General features: G+C 39.8%; 1 protein-coding gene across 1 annotated transcript in view; it reads right to left on the reverse strand.

Moving 5' to 3' along the window:
• The window catches only part of bmpr1ba (bone morphogenetic protein receptor type 1Ba), a 65,888-nt gene that overhangs the window by 9,607 nt on the left and 34,022 nt on the right, over positions 1 to 22,259 (reverse strand). The window contains exon 3 of the mRNA XM_035907355.2: positions 13,350 to 13,783. Coding sequence (XP_035763248.1) covers positions 13,350 to 13,455 — 106 coding nt within the window. The 5' untranslated portion in view covers positions 13,456 to 13,783. The remainder of the gene's footprint in view (positions 1 to 13,349; positions 13,784 to 22,259) is intronic.

Raw genomic sequence — 22,259 nt, forward strand, 5'->3', positions numbered from 1 at the left:
TTCTCACCCACATGACCTGCCTATCTTTCCCTACTGCGTTGTTTTCCTCTTCTTATCTTCCACTTTCTTTGCCCCGTCTTCCCTGCGTGAGCCCACTGGATTGTCATGTGAGGTGCTGCTGCGCTGTTGACAAAACACAAAGCCTTTCACATCCATCCTGCACCTGGGATCTTTGGCTACTGCTCTGTCGTCGGCGTGAGCATGTGAGAAAGACAGTGGGAGGCAGACAAACAAGGAAAGAAGCAAAACGAAGGAAAAAAATGCAGAATGCCATTCATCCACCAAAACTGGAGTCAGGTGGCCAACTTAATGTTCTTGAACTTTTTGTGACTGTATAAAAATGAAAGGAACTACATTATACTCAAACTGTAACACTGGTACACTGTGACACTTTTTTGGTCTTAGTTTTCCACCTCTTACAAAAAAAAGCCTTTTATCTTTACAGAGATCCTGGGGTATTGAGTCATTTCTCTATAAGCCTGTGCCATCTGTTTATAAGGAGGAAGAGTGACCAAGGTGAAAAATGCAGTTGGTTGACAAAGTGCAAAGCTCTCACTCTACAATCTTATCTTCATGGAAAAGAAAAACATAGCCTTGAGTGAATTTAAGACATTCAAGTCATTTATTTGTTTTTGTGTAAAACTGGACGTTAACTGATTGTGGCTGGTGAGAAAAATGTGCTGAACATCTATCAATCAGCTCATTTGCCAGTCTCTCATCAGAGATCCTGGCGGTTGTTCCCTAATGAAAATGTAAATACATTTCAGCATGCACGGTTTGGTCTCAATTAGTGACCAATGGTACTGTTAAAATCTTACCAACTACCACTAACCTCACATAAGGCCATTGTCAACACTCAATTAACAACCATGTCCATACCCCCCACTCGGTCCTTGAAAAAAAAAAAAACCCAAAAGCTGAATGCATCTTTTCAACAAATGTCATTTTATGCAGCGTGTTTCTTTAAAAAGGTGAAAGAATGAAAAACTAAATATATTTACAGAAGACAAAAACAATGACAGAAGTGATACTGTGCATGAGAGAGCAAGATGAAGAGAAGCGATGTGGACTAGGATAGACAGAGAGGAACAGTAAGAGAGAGAGCGCGCATATTCATTAGTTATCCTGGCCATGTCAAACAAGGTCTACCAGAAAAGCTCTTTCACCAAAGTCCATGTAAACACTACCCCCTCCCCTTTTCCACTTACGACACACTCATTTGACAACACGGCTCCCCTTCTCCCCTCAAAGTAGCAGTTCATCTTTTTTGTGTTTGACAGTTCAGTCTGTACACTAAAAGAAACGCACAAGGTAAAAGCCCCCCCTCCCCCCCTTTCGTGCTCTCACTCCCACTCTTAAGATTGTGTCTCTCTGTCTCTCTCCACCTTGATGTACATTCAGTTCCAGGTCTTATCTCCACGTTCTTGTTCCTGTCAGTGTTGAGATGAGCCGAGCCATCCCACATGTGCAGGAATGCGTTAATGAACCCCACTTTGCGATCTGAAGGCTGGATGCTTGGAAGTGAAGGTTGTCTGTCCTGCTGTTTTGGCTAAATTTGCTTTGAAATTCAAATGTGCTTTGCCTTTATCTGTGTCTCAAAGTGCTCTCTCACTAACTGTGTGGTTGACCGTGTTAACGAGGCACCATATAGAACACCAATTAACAGTAAAAATAATCTTGAGTGTTTGGGCCTTGCTATTTGTTTTTTAACGGGTTTTTTAAGATCTTGAGGAGAAATATCCGTCTGCAACTCATTTCTTTGGAGTTTAACATCATGAATAAATATTTATGGAACATAATATTCTGATCAAAATGTTTATAGTCGATGGTAAGTTTAGAATAATATACTGGGGATATCTCCACTTCTAAATCTTAAACACTTCAAGCATAAGTAAAAAAAAGTTGGAATACTACTATAATAGAGGGAGAAATTATGCAATTAATAGCATAAAGACAGAGAATGAATCACATTTTTGATGGAAACTTCTCCAACCAGATGTTTTGATTTACTGTCAGTTCATGTTTCTGCTTTTTTTCCACTGGGGCGAATGTCACCATGACCATTTTTTTCAAATGTCAGTCCTGCTTTTATGTGTTCGACCGGTCAACCCATGCTTATGTCTGGACAAATCACATTACAGCTATCACTACTGTTTAATAGGAGCTCCAAAAACAGAGTTGTGAGAACTATGATGGTCCTCAGACACAGATAAATGGGGGTGTTTCCAGCAACAGTTGCTATAGAACCACGAGACATTTCCTGTGGTCTGAGAGTGCCCGGTGTTGTATGGCTCAGACTACAATCAGCTTTTAAAAGATTTGCTTCAGCAAAAACAGCACCATAAAGGTGAGAGCAAGGGAAGCTGTTGCATTCAGGCTTTTTATCCTCCAACACAACAACATAATCATCAGCCCTTCAGACATCCTTCATTATGCCACACTGATGCAGCATTGAGCCTCTCTCTGCTTATACAGCTGTCAGCAGCTGCCAGCTTTATGCTGTGTGTGTCTCTGTTTCTCTTCTTTCATGGGAATTCCTGACAAGGGCCAACGGATGCTGGAACTCTGACTTAGGCCACGTCCACACTAATGCGTTTTCGTTTGAAAACACATCGTTTTCTCTCCGTTTTGGCCTCCCGTCCACACCGAGACGGCGTTTTCGCTGATGGAAAACGCAGCGTTTTGAAAGACGCTCTCGAAAACGCATACATTTAGAAAAGACAGAAAGGTGACCAGCTGGTCTGTTCATCCAAGGCTTCTTTCCTTCGTATTCTCATGAAGTCTGTGGGCTCCTACTCAACACAGAACAGCACATCAGTTCACAGAGAGCAGGCATCTGGCTGGATCGGTGAGTCTGCCGCCACTGGTTGAAATCTGACTCAAACATTGTCTTAATTTAACGACATGCTACCACCTGAAACTAATTTTTTATTAAGATGGAATACACAAGTGAGTCAATAAGGATTAATGTTGAGGTAATACAACAACTTGACTTGCAACAATGTCTTCAGTGTTGAATGACTTCTTATATGAAACACTCCTACTTATCTATTGAAATGGCCACTGTAGGAGATAAATTAAGCTACAAAAAGCTTTGGTGAACTCCAACAGATGCACAGAAGCATCTGCTCTTTTATACAAAAGAGTGCTTGTTTGAGAAATACAGCAAGTACAGTGACTGAAACATTATGAATTTTTATATTCAAAAGCCTAAACCCCAGTTGGAGGTAGGACGATCTGATATCCTCGTGTTGGTGTTGTTCCCTCGTCATCATAAATAATGTTGTTCCAGGTTCAACATTGCAAGTGACCAATCACCTTCTGCTGACGTCATCTGCGACCTCGAAAAAAAAACAAACGGCTTCAAAAGATCTACTTCACTTGCGAGAAGAGAAACCGCCTCTGTAAGGACAATATATATAATGCTTACCGTTTATTAAAGGAAAGTATCCTGAAATGCAAAGAATTCAAGTTCTGGGATCGGCGGACAGAAGCGGTTTCTCTTGTCGCAAGTGAAGTAGATTTTTTTTTAAGGCGGTATTTTTCCAAAGGCACAAAAGGGGGACATCACAACAATGTGATTGGTCACTTGCAATGTTGAACCTGGAACAACATTTATTATGATGATGTGGGAACAACACCGACACGAGGATATCAGATCATCCGTTGGGGACAACAGGTGTCACAATGGTGGCTATCAACTTTCTCTGTTAAGCCAGGTTTTCTGCTTCAAGCTCTGTGCGTGTGTTTGATGGATCATATTATTTCAATTCCTAAAAATGATCCCTGTGAGTGTTGCCTACTCAAGAAATGTTATCAGATATGGATAGTACAGGTTGCTCCCTTGCCACAAGGGGTGATTTAGCGGTTTTACGCTGGATGCGCTTCCTGATGGAACCTTGAGGGGATTTGTGTCTTCAGCTGGGATTGAACAGGCGACCTTTTGTTTGCCAAGAAAATATGTTAACCACTACATAATGATGATAAATTGGTGATTAAAGCAGTAGTTTTTCATATGGGGGGGGGGGGACCTAAAAATATTTGGCACACCAAAGTAGAACAGTCTCACGGATGCTAGAGAAAATTTATAATCTAGGGATTTTAGAGCTGGAAAGATTCAACCTCAACACTAAGAAAATATAGATTAGAAATGGCTTTAGTTTGTCAGCAGATCACAGTGAAATTAATTTTATTGATTAAACAGATGTTCTTGGGAGTGTGTTCTGTAGCTGAAATTCCACCAGTGTAAAAGACAACAACCTGCTCCCGACCACGTTCAGAATAGGTAACCATAGTGATTTAGCCAGGTAAGAAGAAAGCCTCTTTCATGACACAACTCTGACTTTAAGGTCACAATGGGCTGCTTATAAAATTATTTTGCTTAGCAGTATATCCATCTGACCACTGTTAGTTTGTTTTCTTGCTCTTGAATGATGCTGTTTTCAGACATCAGTCCCTTCACCCTACATGTTTTTAATATTCCAAAATACTTTTTAAAAGTAAGTAGGCACATTCACTGGCACAAATATGTAACCTATAAAATACAGGTGTATACTAATATACAAACAATCACAGCAAAATGTCTGACCACCTTGTGTGTTCAAAATATATGATTATACTATCATTTACCTCACACTCTAAAAAAAGGCTTAAAACTAAAACGTTACATGCTCAGACTATGATGCACACTCATTAATAAGCAGCATTAGGTTACAATATACACACCCTTTCAGTAAATTCAAGCTTGGCAGCTATTTTTATCATATTGGATGTGCTATTCCCATGATATCATCATGTGACTCATTGTTCCATCATGGTGGTATGCAAAAACCATGCCTATAAACTGATAAACAATGGCCTCACACCTGCCAAGCTGATAGCTGGCCATAGCAAATGTAACAACTCAAGCCTAAAATTTCACCCAGAAACACACACTGTCTGATAATAACAGAGAAATAAAAACAAAATCATTTCACAAGCTAACACTGCATCTGGAAATGGAGAACCACGTTTGTACAGTGAGGATATTTTGCATTGTCAATCCTTTATGTGTGAATCAAAATTGCATGATTTTGTGCATTTGCATCACAAAATATATCCATCTGATACAAGTTCTGAACATACAATAAAATTACTGAGCAGCTGGAAGTGTTTAAGTGTGCAAAATGTCTAAAAGTTACAAACAAAAAGCAAACCTTTTAGAATTGCTTCCAAAAGCGGCGACTTTGCAGTGTTTCCCTTTCTGTCTCACAAAGTTACAGCTCAAGAAAAAATATACATGCATTGTACAAGATAACCATCTTAAAACTGTTTCAAATTGATACCTTCATTTTAATGAAGCTTGCTTTCTTTGCTCAGATGGAAATATGTGGGTTTTTTTCCTCTCCTGACAGAAAGAAAAAAAATGGACCCACTTTAAACACACATCAGCTACATGAGTTCTTTAAATAAATACTCCAAGTGACACAAACTTTAACTACAAAGCACTACACTCATATAGGCCTCACAAATCTCAATGTGCATGTATTCCTTGAGGCAACACTGACTGAAAAATCAAAGTTCAAATGTAAGTCTGGCATCTGTAAAACCCTTAATGGCTCAGTGGGAAAACTGCTGGCTCCAAATGATCAAGACCAAACGTTTACCTTTACTCGACTGTAATGCACACAAATAGCTTGATTACAGTTAATGTTCAGATTAAGATAAAAGTTTGATTAAGTAGTTTACATGAGTCACAGTAACCCAGCAAAGAGAGAAACACTGGGGTCACTCTGTTATTAATTCTCTGGATTTGAGACGGGACAAGAGAAGGGAACTGCTTTGCGAGTGGCTGGAGGTTGACTCCCATCCACAGGACACTGGGACTGGAACTAAAAACTAGAAAATTTAAAAACTATCAAAATATAAAAATGACACCATGGGTTTGTTTCTGAGACACCAACTGCCCATGAACTTGTGAACTGGGCAGTTGGATGGTCTTTCCAACTTGGGTAATTTATAAGAATGGCTTTTCAAACCATCACTTGATACTATCTTTATCTAATAAGTTGGAGTTTCATTTCCTCTGATGCTGAACTCCTGTGACCTGATTAGATTCTACATATGAAGCCACTTTTTCCCCATACCTATTAGTGTCAAGTTGCTCTTTTGGTTTGTAATGTGAAATAATCAAATAAAAAAATTTAATGCATATGCACATTTAAGCTACTTGAGATGTTTATTTCCATCAAAAGGTAAAAGAAAGAAAAACAAAATTAAAAATTCAGATCCCCATCAGCTTATGTTTAGATCTAATTTCAGGCTTACTATAATAACATTAAAACATGTACATAATACAAGCACATAAATGCATGATAATATATTTTAAATAATATTCTTCCATACCACTGATTGCTTCCAAGTGATTCCAACACCCGTGCCCAACACCATCATCAAGTGCTGGAATTTAAATATATAAAAATGTATGCATCTCTGTAACTGCAGGTTTGTTTATTTTCATTTTAAAGTTCTGAATCAGCTTCGCCAGTTAGTTTATGAGTACACGTGAGTTGTTTGGGTTGTGGGTTGTTTGTGGAGCATCACAGGTGCAGAAAAAGTGCAAAACACAAATATGTGTTATAATTTCTCTAAACGAGTTGAAATCTTGATGAGACCATTTAGATTTATTTCATATAATGGAAGTGCATTCACTCTGTAAATCACTATAATGTCGACTACAACTCCATTTAATATGCACATGCACACACGCAGGCACAAACACCTACTTATTGGTGTAATAGGAGACCATAAATTACATTGCAATTCCTCTCTCTGGAATAATGTAGCATTCAATAGGGGCAATCAAAACACCTCACGTCAGTAAACCAAACCTCACACCTAACATACTGACACACACACACACACAGAGAGCAGTTGTCGTGCAGAACTAAAAGCCAAAGACCGCATCTGCTTATACTAAATGATAACGTAACGGAATGTAAATCAGAGATGTTCAGCGTTGAGAATGAGAACAGGCAAATATGTGTGTAGGTGAGTGTCTTTTTTTGGCAGCTTTGGGAGCAGAGGGTGTGCATGAGGTTTATGTGTGTGTGGAGGGAGGGCTGATGGTGTTAACATTACAGCTGCCATGTGTTTATTTCCAGGAGTTCTGGTCTATGCTGTCTCCGTCATCTCCACATGCTTAAACTGTTACTTTCCATCCATCTACACCCTGCATGTCTGCAGAGTATGTGTGCGTGTACGTATGTGTGCTTCGTGGGAGGATATTAATGTATTTCCTACTTGCATGTGAATAATGCGGGGGATGTGGACATCCATGTGCATGCACGGGTGTGAGTACAGTTGCATAAGTCTACATATGTTTACAGCTGCACGCGTCCCACAGTCTCCTCTGCGTGATTAGCTTCCCATTAACTAAGTCGCATATCACCCATCAGCACATCAGTGGCTCCAGGCCTTCTCCGCACTATCTAACTGGCCAAACAAGCTGTTGTCTAGACCCTTAAAGCACACAGACTCACACACACACACACCATCTGGACACCGATTAGGTACCTATCAAAGCATACAATGACTCTATTGCAAAGCCATTTGGTTACAAGTCAACACATGACCTCAAGTTAAGTAGTGAATTTATTCATTTTCTCTGCCTCATTCTGTCTTTTATTTTTTCACCAAAGCCTCAAACTGAAGAATATCTAATGGCCAATATGTTTTAGAATTAAAGCACAGTTTGTGGTGTCGTCCTTAAAGGTTCGAGATACTTGACTCAAACAAGTAAACCTGTAGATGAGGTTATAAGGCTACAGATAGGAACACAGGATTCAAAAAGTGATCGAGTTAGAAATAGCTCAACAATTTTTTGGTATACAGGGTTCAGACAAAATGTTTAGTTTTTAAACAGAAAAAGGAGCGATTGAAGTATACAGTTAACTTTGTGAAAATAGCTTGCTATGTCTTAAAATATAAGACGGGCACTGATTTCCTATTGAGACTGACATTGACATGGATCACTATTTTCTCTCTGCGTACGTTCATTTACCCTCTCCTTCATGTTAAACAATATCAAATCTTCTATACTGAATATCTCTAAGAAGCCTGAACTCAAGTAACAGGCCCCAAACAACGATCAATTACCCTCTCCACTCCCTGCTCGCCCTCCCCAATCCAAAAAATAGTTCCAGGTGGTGAGACTGGGAGGGCAGGATATCATGGAGGGAGTGCGAGTGCATGGAAAACCCTAAGCCCTCATAGTCCCAGTGCACTAAGGTTGTCACAGCCAGCTTTCCTTTGCTCCACTCCCCTTCACCTGTTATCTGTCTATCACTTTATTGTGTTAGACCATGTTGGGCAGAGAGTGATCAACTCACACAATCAGAGTATAAAGACGCTTTTCTCGCATAAGCGCAGCAAATTTGATTTCCAAGATAGAAGTTTTGTAATTTGATGCCTAGCTGTCATCCACATGCTGAATTTACTAACAGCCACCCATTGAAATTTATATTAATAAGCAAAATATATATAGCACAAGTGATTATATGTCTTTGGATTATTAATACAAATTTCTGTTCTAATCATTCCGGCAATAGTTTGTAGGATTTCGCTGAAACTCGCATAATATCAGTGCTTATTATTGTATAAAAATTATCTTTTCTTTCTACACTGCCTCTCTCTTTCTCTCTCACCCACACACACACACACACACACACACACTCAGCTTCCCCTGCTCCAGCTGTGTCTTAAGAAGTCAGCGCCAGACCGGTAATCTGACTGGGATAGAAGTTACTGGATCTGTATCCATTACAGGATGTAATACCCCTCTATCCCAAACTCTCAACACTTCCCCTTTCTGCACCTTTCAGAGGTCATTCTAAGATGACTGTTTCCTCCGTTTTTCTCAGCGCTATAGCCCCATCCAAATATAATGCAATTTGCTTATTGCACATTGCTTTGTAGCTGATGGTTACCCACTATAACAGCCATTCCAGGTGGTGAGAGTAACCCTCTAATGCATTTTACCACAATCAAGTTTCAACCCATGTTGTGCATTACACCACTGGTAGTTGCTTCACCTGAGAAAAGTTTTGCTTTTTTACTTTGAAGTTGCTGATTTTTATTGGTATTACATGGTTTCTAATCACAACATCATCACAAACCGAATACACAGAACTGCTGGGTAACTGACACACTACAGCTACAGGAGCTGCTCAGCCAGGGTAACCCATGCTATGAAGCTCCCAGCACACAATTTCTGTGCTGATGATGCTGCTGGTTTGAAACTCCTGAGTCAGCAGAGCATTGCCACTGTGCACCTCAGCACTCAGTAACAAGTTGCTGGAATTTTTAAATGCTTAAATTCTCCAATAATACCAATTAGAGTTGATCGTAGCATATCTACAAGAGAAGAACTTTCATAAACTGGCTTGTTGCAGTAGTGACATCCTATTTGCAGTATCACACTCAAATTTAGTGAGATCTATAGAATGTCCCAGTATTTTACAAATGTTTGTAAAGGCAGACTGCATGGCTAGGAGCTTGGTTTTATACATCTATGACAATGTAACTGAAAACACCTGAATTCAAAGATTAAAAGGAGTAGCCCAACACTTACAGGCTCCTTAAGTGTCAGTATCAAAAATGGTGTATTTGAGACTCATATCTGTGTCATTACTTTTATAGTAGAACAATAAATTCTCAAATATCACCACATTAGTCTTCTGGGTACCAGGTTGTTAAGCCTGGTCAGGCCATGGTTTTTGGTGCAAACTGAAGAAGAAAAAGAAGGGGGGAAAAAAACCACATACAAAATTGACAAAGGGAAAACAAATACTAATAGAAAACCAATAACAAGCACTAAAATGTTCCCCCTCTGGTTCAACGTTACAGTCAGGACATCAGTAGTTCTAATGAGGTATCAGTTTTCTGCACGTGAACAGAACACATCCTGTCAGAAAGCTTTAAGGGTGAGGAATGGAAAGCACAACTAACAGCACGGTACACTGAGTCACATCTCAAGTGCTTCTTTTCTTATTTTTTAAAGCTGTGTTTTATTCCAAAATGCCTAATGACTTCCTCAGAGCAGAGTATCTTGAGAGACCCTCTCTGCATCCCTAAATGCAATTGAATGAATTCACTTGGAGTTGATGGGAATCATCTCTTTCACTGCTTTTGATTTTCTCAAAAACTAACAGCCAGGGCAATCCGTAAGTATGAAGTATGTCACTTTTACAATAAACTCAAAGAACTATGGCAAATCCTTAGGAGCTCGAGAACACAGGCAGCAAGTGTGATGTGTATATCTTGGCCAAAAACCAGGTAAATGTTTTATTAAATATATATATAAAATATCACCTGAAATTCCACAGAGAGCAACAGTCTCATTAGAGAGCAGTGACAAAAGCAAAGCAACTGGCGGAGCTTTGACTGTGAAAACTGATACAGCCGTGCTTATTTCCACCAAGGACAATGAAATGTAAGCTATCACGCTCGCTCCTCACTTCCCAGAACTCACATTGAAGGCTGCAGCCTGGTGTAGGTGGAAGGTCACAAAAGATTTGTGTGTATGAGATTCATAAAGTGTGCATAAGAGTGTGATTTCCCTATACTACCTATGCCCACTCGACAATAATGAATACAATGTTACCTATTTGTTTACCGCACAGACAATGGCGTATAAATGCCAGAGGGCAAACTGTGACTTTTATGCAGACACAACAGAGTAGGCATTTTACTGGCTGTTTAGAAAATTAACTACTCCATTTAACTACTTAACTACTCACCTGTGGCCACATGAACAAGGAATCCCAAGTCTAGACATCTATTCAGTCTACCAAGTTATTTGTGGGTTGTTACGGAACAAAGACAATACACAGAGGAAATTAAGATACAGAAAGAGAAAAGGAGACGGAGACAGTCTTGTACATAACAACCACCTCGCTCCGTCTCACAACGTCTTTTAATTGACAAATGTTTGCCTGTTGAGTCACGGCTGAATTTATTGACAATCAATCATCTGTATGTCAGCCGATGAATAGGCCTGTTGCTGGTCCAATCAGTCATCTACGCGTGAGCCAATAAATGTGACTAACAGGCCTCAGGAGAAATGCTTTCTGAATACAGTTTGGACAGTTTGGATCAGCACAGTCCCTTTTTTGTGTTTCTGTTTATTCTGTGAATTTTGCTGATGCCAGCAAATAAAATAAGACAATGAATTAAATCCTAGCATCTCAAATTCACACGCTAAGAATTTAAAGGCTATTCAGCACAGAGCAGTGTTCTAATGCTTACATATAAATAGTCATTTTTCATTCTTTTAGCTTCTAAATACTGGCAATGCCGGGAAGGATTTATGAAAACTGGACTGAAGATTTGCTCAGCAAATGCCTTACAAATAGAAAAAACACACACTGTGAATGACTAACTAGGAGCATAACACAAACAAGAAATCTTGGGTGAGGTCCAACATTGTGTCAGATTTAACAGTTCTTCTTTGCTGGCAGCTGTTCTGCGGCATCTTGGACGGAGCAGTCGGCGTTACCATGCATCTAAAACATGTCGACACTTTGTCAGTTTGCACCCCTGTGCACTCAGGTGTGCAGTTTCATCCTTAAAAGCACATAATATTTAAAATAACTGTTATTCCTTCCAAAGCTCCAGTTATAAATTATGAAGCAGCACCTGAAAACAAAGAGAGTAAATCAGAAGGAGGGAGCTCGGCACAGACTGCTTCTGGAAAACCACCCAGTGACAATGACAGGAAAGATATACAAGACAGAGGAGATGACTTGCTGCCAGAGGTCGCAGGAAGACCTCGGCACATAACATACTGAGCATGAGGTATGAGCGTTTGCTGGCTTAACTTCAGGGCTCCCGGCTGAAATAGCCTACAATGACTTTAAATAGATCAACAATAAAGAAAGAGATAGATAAATAAACACAGACACCATCATTCATTAGAAACACTGTCCAAATCTACACTCTGTGTTTAACTGAACAGTGGAAAGACTAACATTTAAACTCTTGAAAACCAAACTTTGTTTTTAAATTACTGATTGGGAGGAAAATCTACAAAATGCTCTTGTTATAGTTAACCCTAGAAGAGGGCATGAAAAATAACAGAGGCAGCGAGTCAACCCTTAAAGCTGAGCTAGGGAGCACCTTTTTATTGTCGCTGGAAAAAAAATTCAATATAACATTTGAGGATGTTGTAATTGAAGTAGAATTAGACGAACCATAGCTTCTTGACCTTCCTTGAGGCTTTAGAAAATCTGGCTCACGTCCACAGATTTGAGTTAACTGCACTTCTTTTCAGTCTGGCATGCAGAGGGTCAAGTGAAGTATAAATGCGGTAATATAAAGACTGAAAATGTAATAATTTGTGGTAATCCCATCAGTTAAGCATAAGACTTTCACTTAGGAGACTGGAGTTCAAATTCGATTTGAAGATGAAACTCAGGCACTGTTGAATAAGACGAATGAACCGTCTCCTGTCAGACTCTTTATTTCTACTTACTGCAGCTTTAAAAACAAGTGTGATGGCACTAAACGCAGCAGAGTTTTGAATCTGACACGTTCTCCCTCCAACACATAACAAATCACAGTTGAGATACCAAACATGGTCACAGACAAAGTGGCCGGCGCGTGTAACATCAGTGTCATTCTGTGAGGATGTACTTCTCAGTGTGCTTGAAGAAAATGACAAATATATTGTAAATGAGCTGACATATGACTCAGTTATTATTGCAGCATAGAGTGCTTTGAAAGGGGTGTGATAAATCATGAAATGGGAATACTTTTGGTAAATAAATGCACTCATTAAACATCTTTCTTGTTTTTGCATCACAAGCCGCTGGTTGAATATTAGCTTCAGCAGCATTCATGTGCATGTGTTAAATATGCGAATTTAAAAATCATAGACTTGCTTGAAAATGTGTCGAATCAAATTTCTCGTTTCAAAATCACAGCCCAAAGGAAGAGACAAAACACTGCCCTGTGCTTATCAAAAACCTTTTCATAATGACATGAAAATCAGTTATAACGCACAGAAAAAACAGCAACACACTATAGATATTAGGGATCGTGTCCACTTCATTTGCATTTAACGTTTAAAACAGATTGTCATCATGGATTGCTTTCACAAAATGAAGGGCAAGGTATAGCACAGGTTTAAGACGCAAGACTTAATAAGTTAAAAACTGGTATACAACAAAAAACTGTAAGGGAATGCTTCACAGTATTAATGGGAGTAAGAGACGTAATGAGCTGTTGTGGAGCAACTTCAGCACGCAGCTACTTAAATACAGCAAAAAGTTCAAGGGAGCAGTCAGCAGAGAAAGTTTGCAGTAACTCACCGTGTCCTTGCGCATGCAGAGAGAACAGTCCAAGCAATACTAGAGAACTCCAGCTCCAGAAGCAGAGAGACAAACAGCGCTTCAGCCTTTCTCCCTGCACTGGCATGGTAAGAGTGTGCCGCCGCTCCTCTCTTCTCTGGTCTCCTCTCTTCTCTGGTCTCCTCTCTTCAGCGCTCTCCACGCGATGGGATCCGCTCACACGCCGTCGCTCCTTCTCAGTGCGTATGTATGCACCAGAGAGAGAGAGTGGGTAGCAAGAGAGGCGGGGGTAGTATCAGGCATGCGAGCTCCTGAATCTGTGAGTGCGAATGTGTGTGTGTCTGTGTGGGTCCACCGAAACGTGAGAAAGTCCACACCACACAGAACACACCGGCAACAGCAGCAGCAGTTGGAGATGATTGTCCCCCCAGCCCTGTCTGACAGTAGCAGCCCAGCTGAGAGAGAGAGGGAGAGAGACAGACAAAAAGGGGGAGTTTACTTCACTTGCCTTGTAGGGAGGGCTGGCCCTCTCTCTCTCCACACGTATACACACACACACACACACACACACACACACACACACACACACACACACACACACACAGGGAGGGAGGACACGGGTGGAAAGAAAACAGGGGCAGAGAGCAGACAGGAGCAAGATGGGGTTTAGAAAAAAAAAGTAGGAGGAGGGTGAGGAGGACATTGAAAACAAGCAGCACTATCTGTGGGATTCTGCACCTTTAACGGCTTATAGATATCTGTTTACACTTTGTTTTGGAAATAGACTCTGTTAATAGGGTGAGATTGACATAAAGTGTTGACCTAACAATAAAGCAGTACTACAATTGATCAAACAATACATTTCAGATAACTGCAGGAACTAAAAAAAATAATAATCATATAACATCCACATGTACTTCCTTTCATGCAATTGCAGCGGATCCTAATTGTTGTGCGTTTGGATGGACTAAATGGGAAAATTGGACCATTGTATGTTCAGTCAATATATGAGAATAGCTGAATATCAGAGTAACTGCCAACAGTGGAGGTACTGGATAAATCTGTGTAGTACTTCAAGTATAATTAAGGGAAAAAAATATACTGTATATAGAAGAGGCCCTACTTTAGGTGTGGTTTAATAGAGTGGATTTGAATTGTTCATGTTAACACATAGGCAGGCTAACCTGTAGTGTACTTAGACACCCTTTATGCATATGGTTTTGAGCCTAAGGCATTGACCTTTAGCTTTGGTCTTCAGCAGGCTGGAACGAACATATGCAAAACAACATTTGAATAAAACTGCACTCAGGTTTGTGTCACCGACGACTCCAAAGTCTGCGCGGCTGGAGTCGGGTTTATCATTCCGAAGAATTCTGCTTTAGAATCCCAGATTTACAAAAAGCTACTCAAAACACCTCTTCACACAGTGGCGTGCTATTCAAGTAGCTGGCCTAGACACTTTGAAGGAGCTGTTAGAGATTACATCACCCAAGCCTGGAGCTTTTATACTAATAAATAAATGGGTTGAGACACTCTAATAGACCATTTCCTTTCCAGAGCTATCCTCTTGCCTGTAAGGCATGCTTTCGACAAAACCGTGTGTGTGTGTGTGTGTTTGTGAGAGCGCACGTGCGTGTGTGCTGGTAACACTTTGCTTTTAGCTGAAAATATGACAGACCTGAAACACCACAGAATGGGCAGCTTTTTTTTTTTTTACTCCTCAAAACACAAAATGCTGAACATTGAAGTTTCGAGGTTAAATAGATGGGGGTTTTTGTTTTCATGTTAATCTGCCTCTTTGTTGCTGCCGCTGTTCTTTGCACTTCTTTTCTTTCTCACACTTGTTCATGTTGGTCATTAAAGGCAAACAATAGGCTGCCTGGCTCCCTCGCTCTTCAATGAGAGCAAAATATCACTTCACAAATAAACCGTCCTGCCTTGCCGCTGCCCTATCGTCTTTCTGTCTGCCCTCATCATTGCCTCTCTCAAGCCCTGTTCCCATACAAACAGTAATAAATGTTCTTGTCAATTTTCCTCTCATGTGAAAGAGAAGATCCAGTCTCAGTTTTTGAAGCAGGATGTCCGAGCTGGGGATGTTTAGCAAATAAGAAGCGGCCACTTGTGTAACTTGATATTTCAATTAGTATTTTGACAATTAGTTAACCAAATACATCTAGTTGGTGTCTTTCTTGCTACAAGTGATCTGATTTTTGACTAAAATCCATACATTTTTTTTGCCCTTTCTGAACTTCTGAAGTCCTGGATTTGGTTGTAAAGTCAAAATTTTGAAGTGACCATTCCAGATAGGAACATTTTCCATTTTGGAAAGCCACAGCAAAGTTTCTCCCGTTTCATGCATTCCTAAATGACACACAGCTTTCTTTATTACCATTTATACTCTTTCCAAGGTTTTTTTTTTTTTTAACTAACAAACTTAGCTGCCCTCCCCCTCCACTTCTGTGTTTCTCTTCTCCACTCCTTTTCCCACTCCCCTTCTCCAGTGAACCAGAATGTCATTTCAAGCATGTCTAACCACGGGAAGCCTTTTAAAAAACTGTGACAGCATTTGCCCCCAATCCCCAATAGCTGTGAAGCCCTGTGTGTGTGTCAGCAAGTAATGAATGTCTGTGGTGATTTGCTTGAGAACAGAAAATCATATGCAGATTGAGGTATGATCCCTTTAAAAGCTGTTAATTTAAAAGGTACTGTAGACCAGTGCTCCATGACACACACACACACACACACACACACACACACACACACACACACACACACACAGAGGCTATTCTTCACTGGTGTCACCCTCATGCTGGGTCTATGATGAATGGCTGAGACTGTCATGAGCGAAGGATGAGCAGTAAGAAAAAAGGGAGAGAAAAAAAGCACAGAAAGGCCTCTGACAAGAAAAACAAAGGGGAGAAGAGGGAAGAATAATAGATGTCTGAAGCCTTTTAGAGGAAAGCTTTTTTTGAAGAATTTAGATAACAGAAGGAGGAAGTTGACCTTTAAGGGATATTTAGAGGAATTCAAATTTAAGAGCAAAAAAAGGCTTATACTGATAACAGGAGGTTAAAGACATAAAAATACAAGCAACACTTCTACTTTACGTCACAAATGAGTTGCTCAGATGTCTTTAAATCTGATGCAGAGACCACTGTTTATTCTGACTGCTTGTATGCTAATAGCGTTCAGGCCCCTTTACACATTCAGATTATAAGTCTCAGCAAGTGCTTGGGGTCAGTAGTTTATTCAGCATCCACTCTTTCATCATTTTTGACAAGCTGTCATAACACAACAACTTCACTTGTCAGTAGCTCTCAGTGTCAACACTTCAAAGGAGGTGGATTGAAAGTTGCCAGTAAACACATTTAATTTCTGATCTCGGAAATTAGAAACAAATAATACATCTAATGAGTTGTTAGGTACAATTCAGAAGTTTCCTCCTCGCCAAGTGGACTCTATATATATCGCACTGCACAATCTTAATTAGCAATCCTGAACTATCGCCTCTCCAGAACTGCAAACTATTAACTGCCGTGTCACCCGTGGTTTTATAATACCTTGGAGATAAATGAGAAAGGGTTCTTTCTATTAAGATCAATGACAGTGAATGGGAATATAAAGATATGCTAAAATCACTTTCAGTTTGTAATCATGCCAAAGCAATACAGTTCAAGATTTAACACAGAATGCATATATCTCCCAATCTTAAAACAGTTTCAACCCAGCAATGTGCTGGATAGAGATTGGTACCCTAACTCATTGCCGTTGCTAATGTCATAAGCTGCAAAGATACCGATATTATTATGGAGATGGACCCAAAGTTTCTTATTTGAGGTCTCTCTGATAGACCCATCCCAATAAGAAATTGAAGAATGTACTCTAGTACTTACTTGCACTGCAGTGAAGAACATCTTGCTAAAGTGGATTAATGTAAAAGAACCAAGCGTTAAAGCTAGTGTAGAGTGCTGTGTTATTTGGTACTGTTGTTTTACATTTTTTGTCTTTCTGTTTGTTTGTCTAAAAGTGTGTGCTTAAAGATTTTAGAATGGATCCATCCTTTGCTTGTAAAACTGGAGAACAATAAATATATTTGGAAGCAAAAAAAAAACAGTCATGTGGACTGATGAGGATTAAGGATGAAAATAAAAATCTGGTATTACTTATATTGCTAAGGTACAATTATATTAACTAGGAGAGCTGCAGAAGCTCTCATTATATGTAGACAACAGCTTTATAATTTGAGTGAAGTTAACTAGATCTCTGTAGCGTGTTGCTAATCTTATAGAAGGTCTCTAGCACTGAGACTCTTCTCACTCCTCGCCTTTCTGTCATCAGATCAAGAGTACCCCCATCATCTATAACTAGGGATCTACAAATATTGTGGTACCATGGAATTGCGCGCCATTGACCTTGACTATCACTGGCCTTTTGGCAAATACTATGACGAAATGACTGCTGAGGATGATAAAGATGACATATGACATCCTCTGCCTCTCTGATTGCATCCTGTGAGATGGACCTCATTGTAGTTGTTCAGAAAGTATCAGCTTTGTATGTAGCTTTGTTGCCTCACAGCAAGAAGGTTGTGGATTTGAATCCACCATCAGGCCAAGGCCTTTTTGCGTGGAGTTTGCGTGTTCTCCGTGTGGGTTCTCTCTGAGTACTCTGGCTTCCTCCCACAGTTCGAAGACATGCATTTAGTAGCATTAGGTTAATTGGTGATTCTAAATTGCCCATAAGTGATGTGAGTGTGAATGGGTGTGTATGTCTGTGTTAGCCCTGCGACAGACCGGCAACCTGCGAAAAAAAACCTATCCATAGCGATTTTGAATAGAGGGTAAAGTAGATACGCAATTTTAACTAGATATAGGAATAAAAATTACACATTATTTATACAGTATTGTTGTTCTATGTTTTTTAAAACAGTTGAATGTGTAGCAGTGCAACAGTGTTAGAAGAGTCAATTTCTGATTACCAGAGTACTCTTTTTTCTTTCTTTTTTTTAAAGTTGGTGTTAAGACTTGAAGGTTTTCACAGGCCACTTACTGTAGGAATTTCTGTCTGGGCTCAAATTCCAAATATATAAATGGACTTGGCATACTTGCGACTCTGCATATACCTATTCAAACACATTGTCTCCGCATTCGGATTTCTTTGGGATTTAAAAACCACCTTACCTTTTCCTGGCTCACTTTTAGAAGCATTTATCCCTTTATTTGATGTGTGAACTGACTAAAAGACAGGGGATTAAATCCATTTTAGTGAAACACCTCCGTGGCACAGCAGCACATCTGCTAATCCCCAGCCATTCACTTCAGCATGTCTTTAAACTAACAAGAGGTTTAACATAATCTGCTTTAAGTCTGTCCATTCACTCCTATTCACTGGTGCATTTACATAGCAATCCTTTGTAGATGTGGGAGAGCTGTGTGTGAGAGTCGCGGTAGTACTTCCTCTTCCTTCAGTCCATTTGTACCCTCAGCTCCTTCGCCTGAGGGAAACCTAAATGGTGGTTTAGTTGAGTTCATTTGTTGTTTTAGTTTTAAAATGTTCAAACAAAGCACTGCAGTTAGCAACAATTTGATCAAGACAAGTAGGGAAGACATGATTAAAATGGTCTGTAAGGAATGTATGAAGTGCTGTGTGCAAAATAGGATAGGAAGGTAATGATTAAGGATGGAGCAACAGGGCTGCAAATTACAGGTGATGCTAAGCCTTTTCACCCCGACTTAAACAACACAAACTCACCAGTGAAAAATGATTTCCTGCTCCTGTCGCAAACACAGCCAACAAAAGTCATCCTAGGGCCAAGGAATTGGTGAGAGGAATAAGGACACGAGGAGTAACACAGAGTTCAGGGAGATGTTGATGAAGCAGTGAAAGAAACTAAAGCCTGTCAGGTCCTCCTCTGTCCTCAACACTAATTTGTTCTTGTTTGACCTTTCACCTTTATGGGAAAATACCTCTGCGGCACTGAAGAACCCCTTTTCCCCCACAAATATGGAAAGATAAAATAAATAATATATTATTTTATATTATTTAGTAAGCAGTTACAGAGTGATGTTTAGATCACTTCAGATGTTTAGATCACTCAATGTATTACCACTTGATCAAATCATAACTATAACCAGTATTTGTCCAACCACAAATAAGATATTTATTCCCTCCCTGAACTGCATGTCGGATGCTAGTAGGAATTTTTTCCATTTAGTGAGATCCTGCCAGACAGGATTTTTTTTTTTATAAAGATTTATTTTCCTTTACACTCACTGGCCAATTTTTTAGATATGCTGGGTCGGACCCAGGCAAGATTTAGCCAACCTTCTGTAGCCTATCCCTGACCTTAGCCGAAGGGAGTGGCACCCAATGTGGTCCTCTGCTGCTGTAGCCCATCTACTTCAAGGTTCACAATGTTACGTATTCAGAGATGCTCATCTGCACACCTTGGTAGTAACAAGTAGTTATTTGAGTTGCTGTTGCCATCAGTTCAAAGCAGTCTGGCTATTCCTCTCTGACCTTTGACATCAACAAGACCTTTTCACCCAGAGAACTACTCACTGGGTTTCTGTCCATTTTTCAGACACTTCTCTGTAAACCCCGGTTCTGTGGTAAAATCTCAGTAGATAAGCCTGTCTGGCACCAACAACCAAGCCATATTCAAAGTCACTGAAAACACCTTTCATCCCCATTCAGTTTAAACTATAGGAGGTCGTTTTGACAATGTCTGCATGCTTGAATGTGCAAATGAATTGCTACAGTTTGATTGGCTGATTAAATATATGCATTATCAAGCACTTAAACAAGTCTAACTAATTATATGGCAAGGAAGTGTATATTATTTTCCATTTCCTGTCTAGCACGGTTAGGTTTAGTGAACTAAACTAATTGGGTAACTTTAGAAAAAGATCCTCATAACATACACCACTTCAAGATTGTCGTCTGTGTCTCATGTTTTCTGCTAGAAATCTGGTCATGTGGGTTTTGGATGGTCAGCAGGGAGTCTGTGCCAAACTATGCTTAACCTAAACCTTATTATGAGCCTTTGCTTTTTTTTTTCTCCAAAAGGAAGTCAAGTCCCCTAAGGTGACTGTGTAAACAAGTTTATACCCTCACAGCACAAGTAACACAAAACACACATTCACACATCACAGAGAGTTAGGTGTTGGGCCACTTAAACTTAATGAAAGCCTAATGATAGACTGGGAATTGGGTTTTACAGCATGTTATTGTCATTGTGAAACCACTCACTGTATCACTTTACAACCGCCATAAAATCACTGAAAGGGATATGTGATTAGGGCGAGGTAGAAGAAAACTGAGACGGAGTATTAGGTATCCACAACTGTAATCATGATATCATAAATATTTCAATTATTTTCTTAATTTCTTTTGCATATATCCATGATGAATGCCCACGTGTACCGTCAAACTATGTAGCAAACAATGTTTTTCTAGAGTATTTCAGAAAGATTAATGTCCTGTTATTTTGCACTTAGGCACACAGCACGCAAAGAAAGAATGAAAGCCTCGAATATTACTTTGATGTTAAATGTTAGTGAAGACACTTTTGATTAATAGGAAACAGCTAAATAAGCAAAATAGGAATCATAGGATGTCGTTTATAAGAGAAGGTGAAACATGCACACACACACACACAAACTGTGAGTCTAGAATAAGCAATCCCCCACCTTCCACCTCCCTCGCACACATACCATCACCCCCAGACCCCACCAATCCCTTGAGGAACAGGAAAGGGTGCTGGGAGGAGGAACTAACTGGCCAAAAGGGTGGAATGTTAAATTTGTCTTGCTAAGGTAGACATGCACACAGAAACCAGAAGACCTACTTCCTGAGTGGGAGCAAAAAGGAGAGTTGAGTTTTCCCACCTGCTTCGTGGGATCGTTTTTGCTGCCTACTTTTTCTGATTCATAAATGAGACAGCTTGCTAAATACTGCAAAACACAATCTGCAGCCACCCACCAACACTTTTTTTGTTCCCCACAATGACTGGCCTCTGCTTGTTTATCCATCTGTCACATAAAATATCTGATACAGCTCTAGCTGGAAATGCGATCAGACTTTGAAGAATTTTCTTCATCTGGTTGGCACTGCTAACTTGGATTGTTAACATTAATTATGCAACGAGTGCATCTCAGCTCTCAGTGCAACACCGCAGAAAGTCAAACTCTGATGACTACTACCTTACAGCAGGGAAAGCCTCTGTGATTCTGTTTAGATGCAGTCAAGCACCTGCTTCCTCTGGTTACACTTGAGTTGAGGCATCTGTTTTGAAAGTGCTGTTTTCTCTTTATCCTCAGCTTAGCTTCTGTTTGCATCTCTTTGGTTTTCGGTTTAAAAGTGCAGATGTCTCCGAGTTACTGTGTGTCACGCTAGAGCATTTTATCCAAAACAACAAGCATGCCGGCAACAACTCCACACTCTCCTCACATTTTAGTTACAGCTTGATTATTGTAGTGAAACAGCAATCTTTGTCAGCAGTACAAACATGTTAACCTATTTTATATAAGGCACTGTGCACGTGTCTTGTGCCATTTTTATTTTTCTTTCTCTTTATATACTGCCAAGGAGGCAGATTTCCCAATTGGTCTTCAGTGGTACCTCTCCTAGCTGAAGGTCTTTCACAGTTTTCTTTTGGACATTGACTGCTTTTTCACTTATTTTCAGTGTATGTCTAACCCCAGGGATAAGTCAGTATTGTGCCTAATAGCCAGAGTTGTTGGTAACTTGTAAATGTTTAGCTTCTTTGTTATTGGGAACATGTTGCTAGGAATCTTTAAAAAATGCCAAACAATACTGTTTGGCAGGCATAAAAAATGATTTTTGTGCCAACAAAGTACTATTAGCTGAGAACTAGGCATATCTAGGCATACCACAGTGTGCAGTGTGTCTTTAAAAAAATTTGGAGGA

Source organism: Neolamprologus brichardi, chromosome 12 (assembly GCF_056152115.1).
Source record: "Neolamprologus brichardi isolate AB-2024 chromosome 12, ASM5615211v1, whole genome shotgun sequence".
Classification (NCBI taxonomy): Eukaryota; Metazoa; Chordata; class Actinopteri; order Cichliformes; family Cichlidae; genus Neolamprologus; species Neolamprologus brichardi.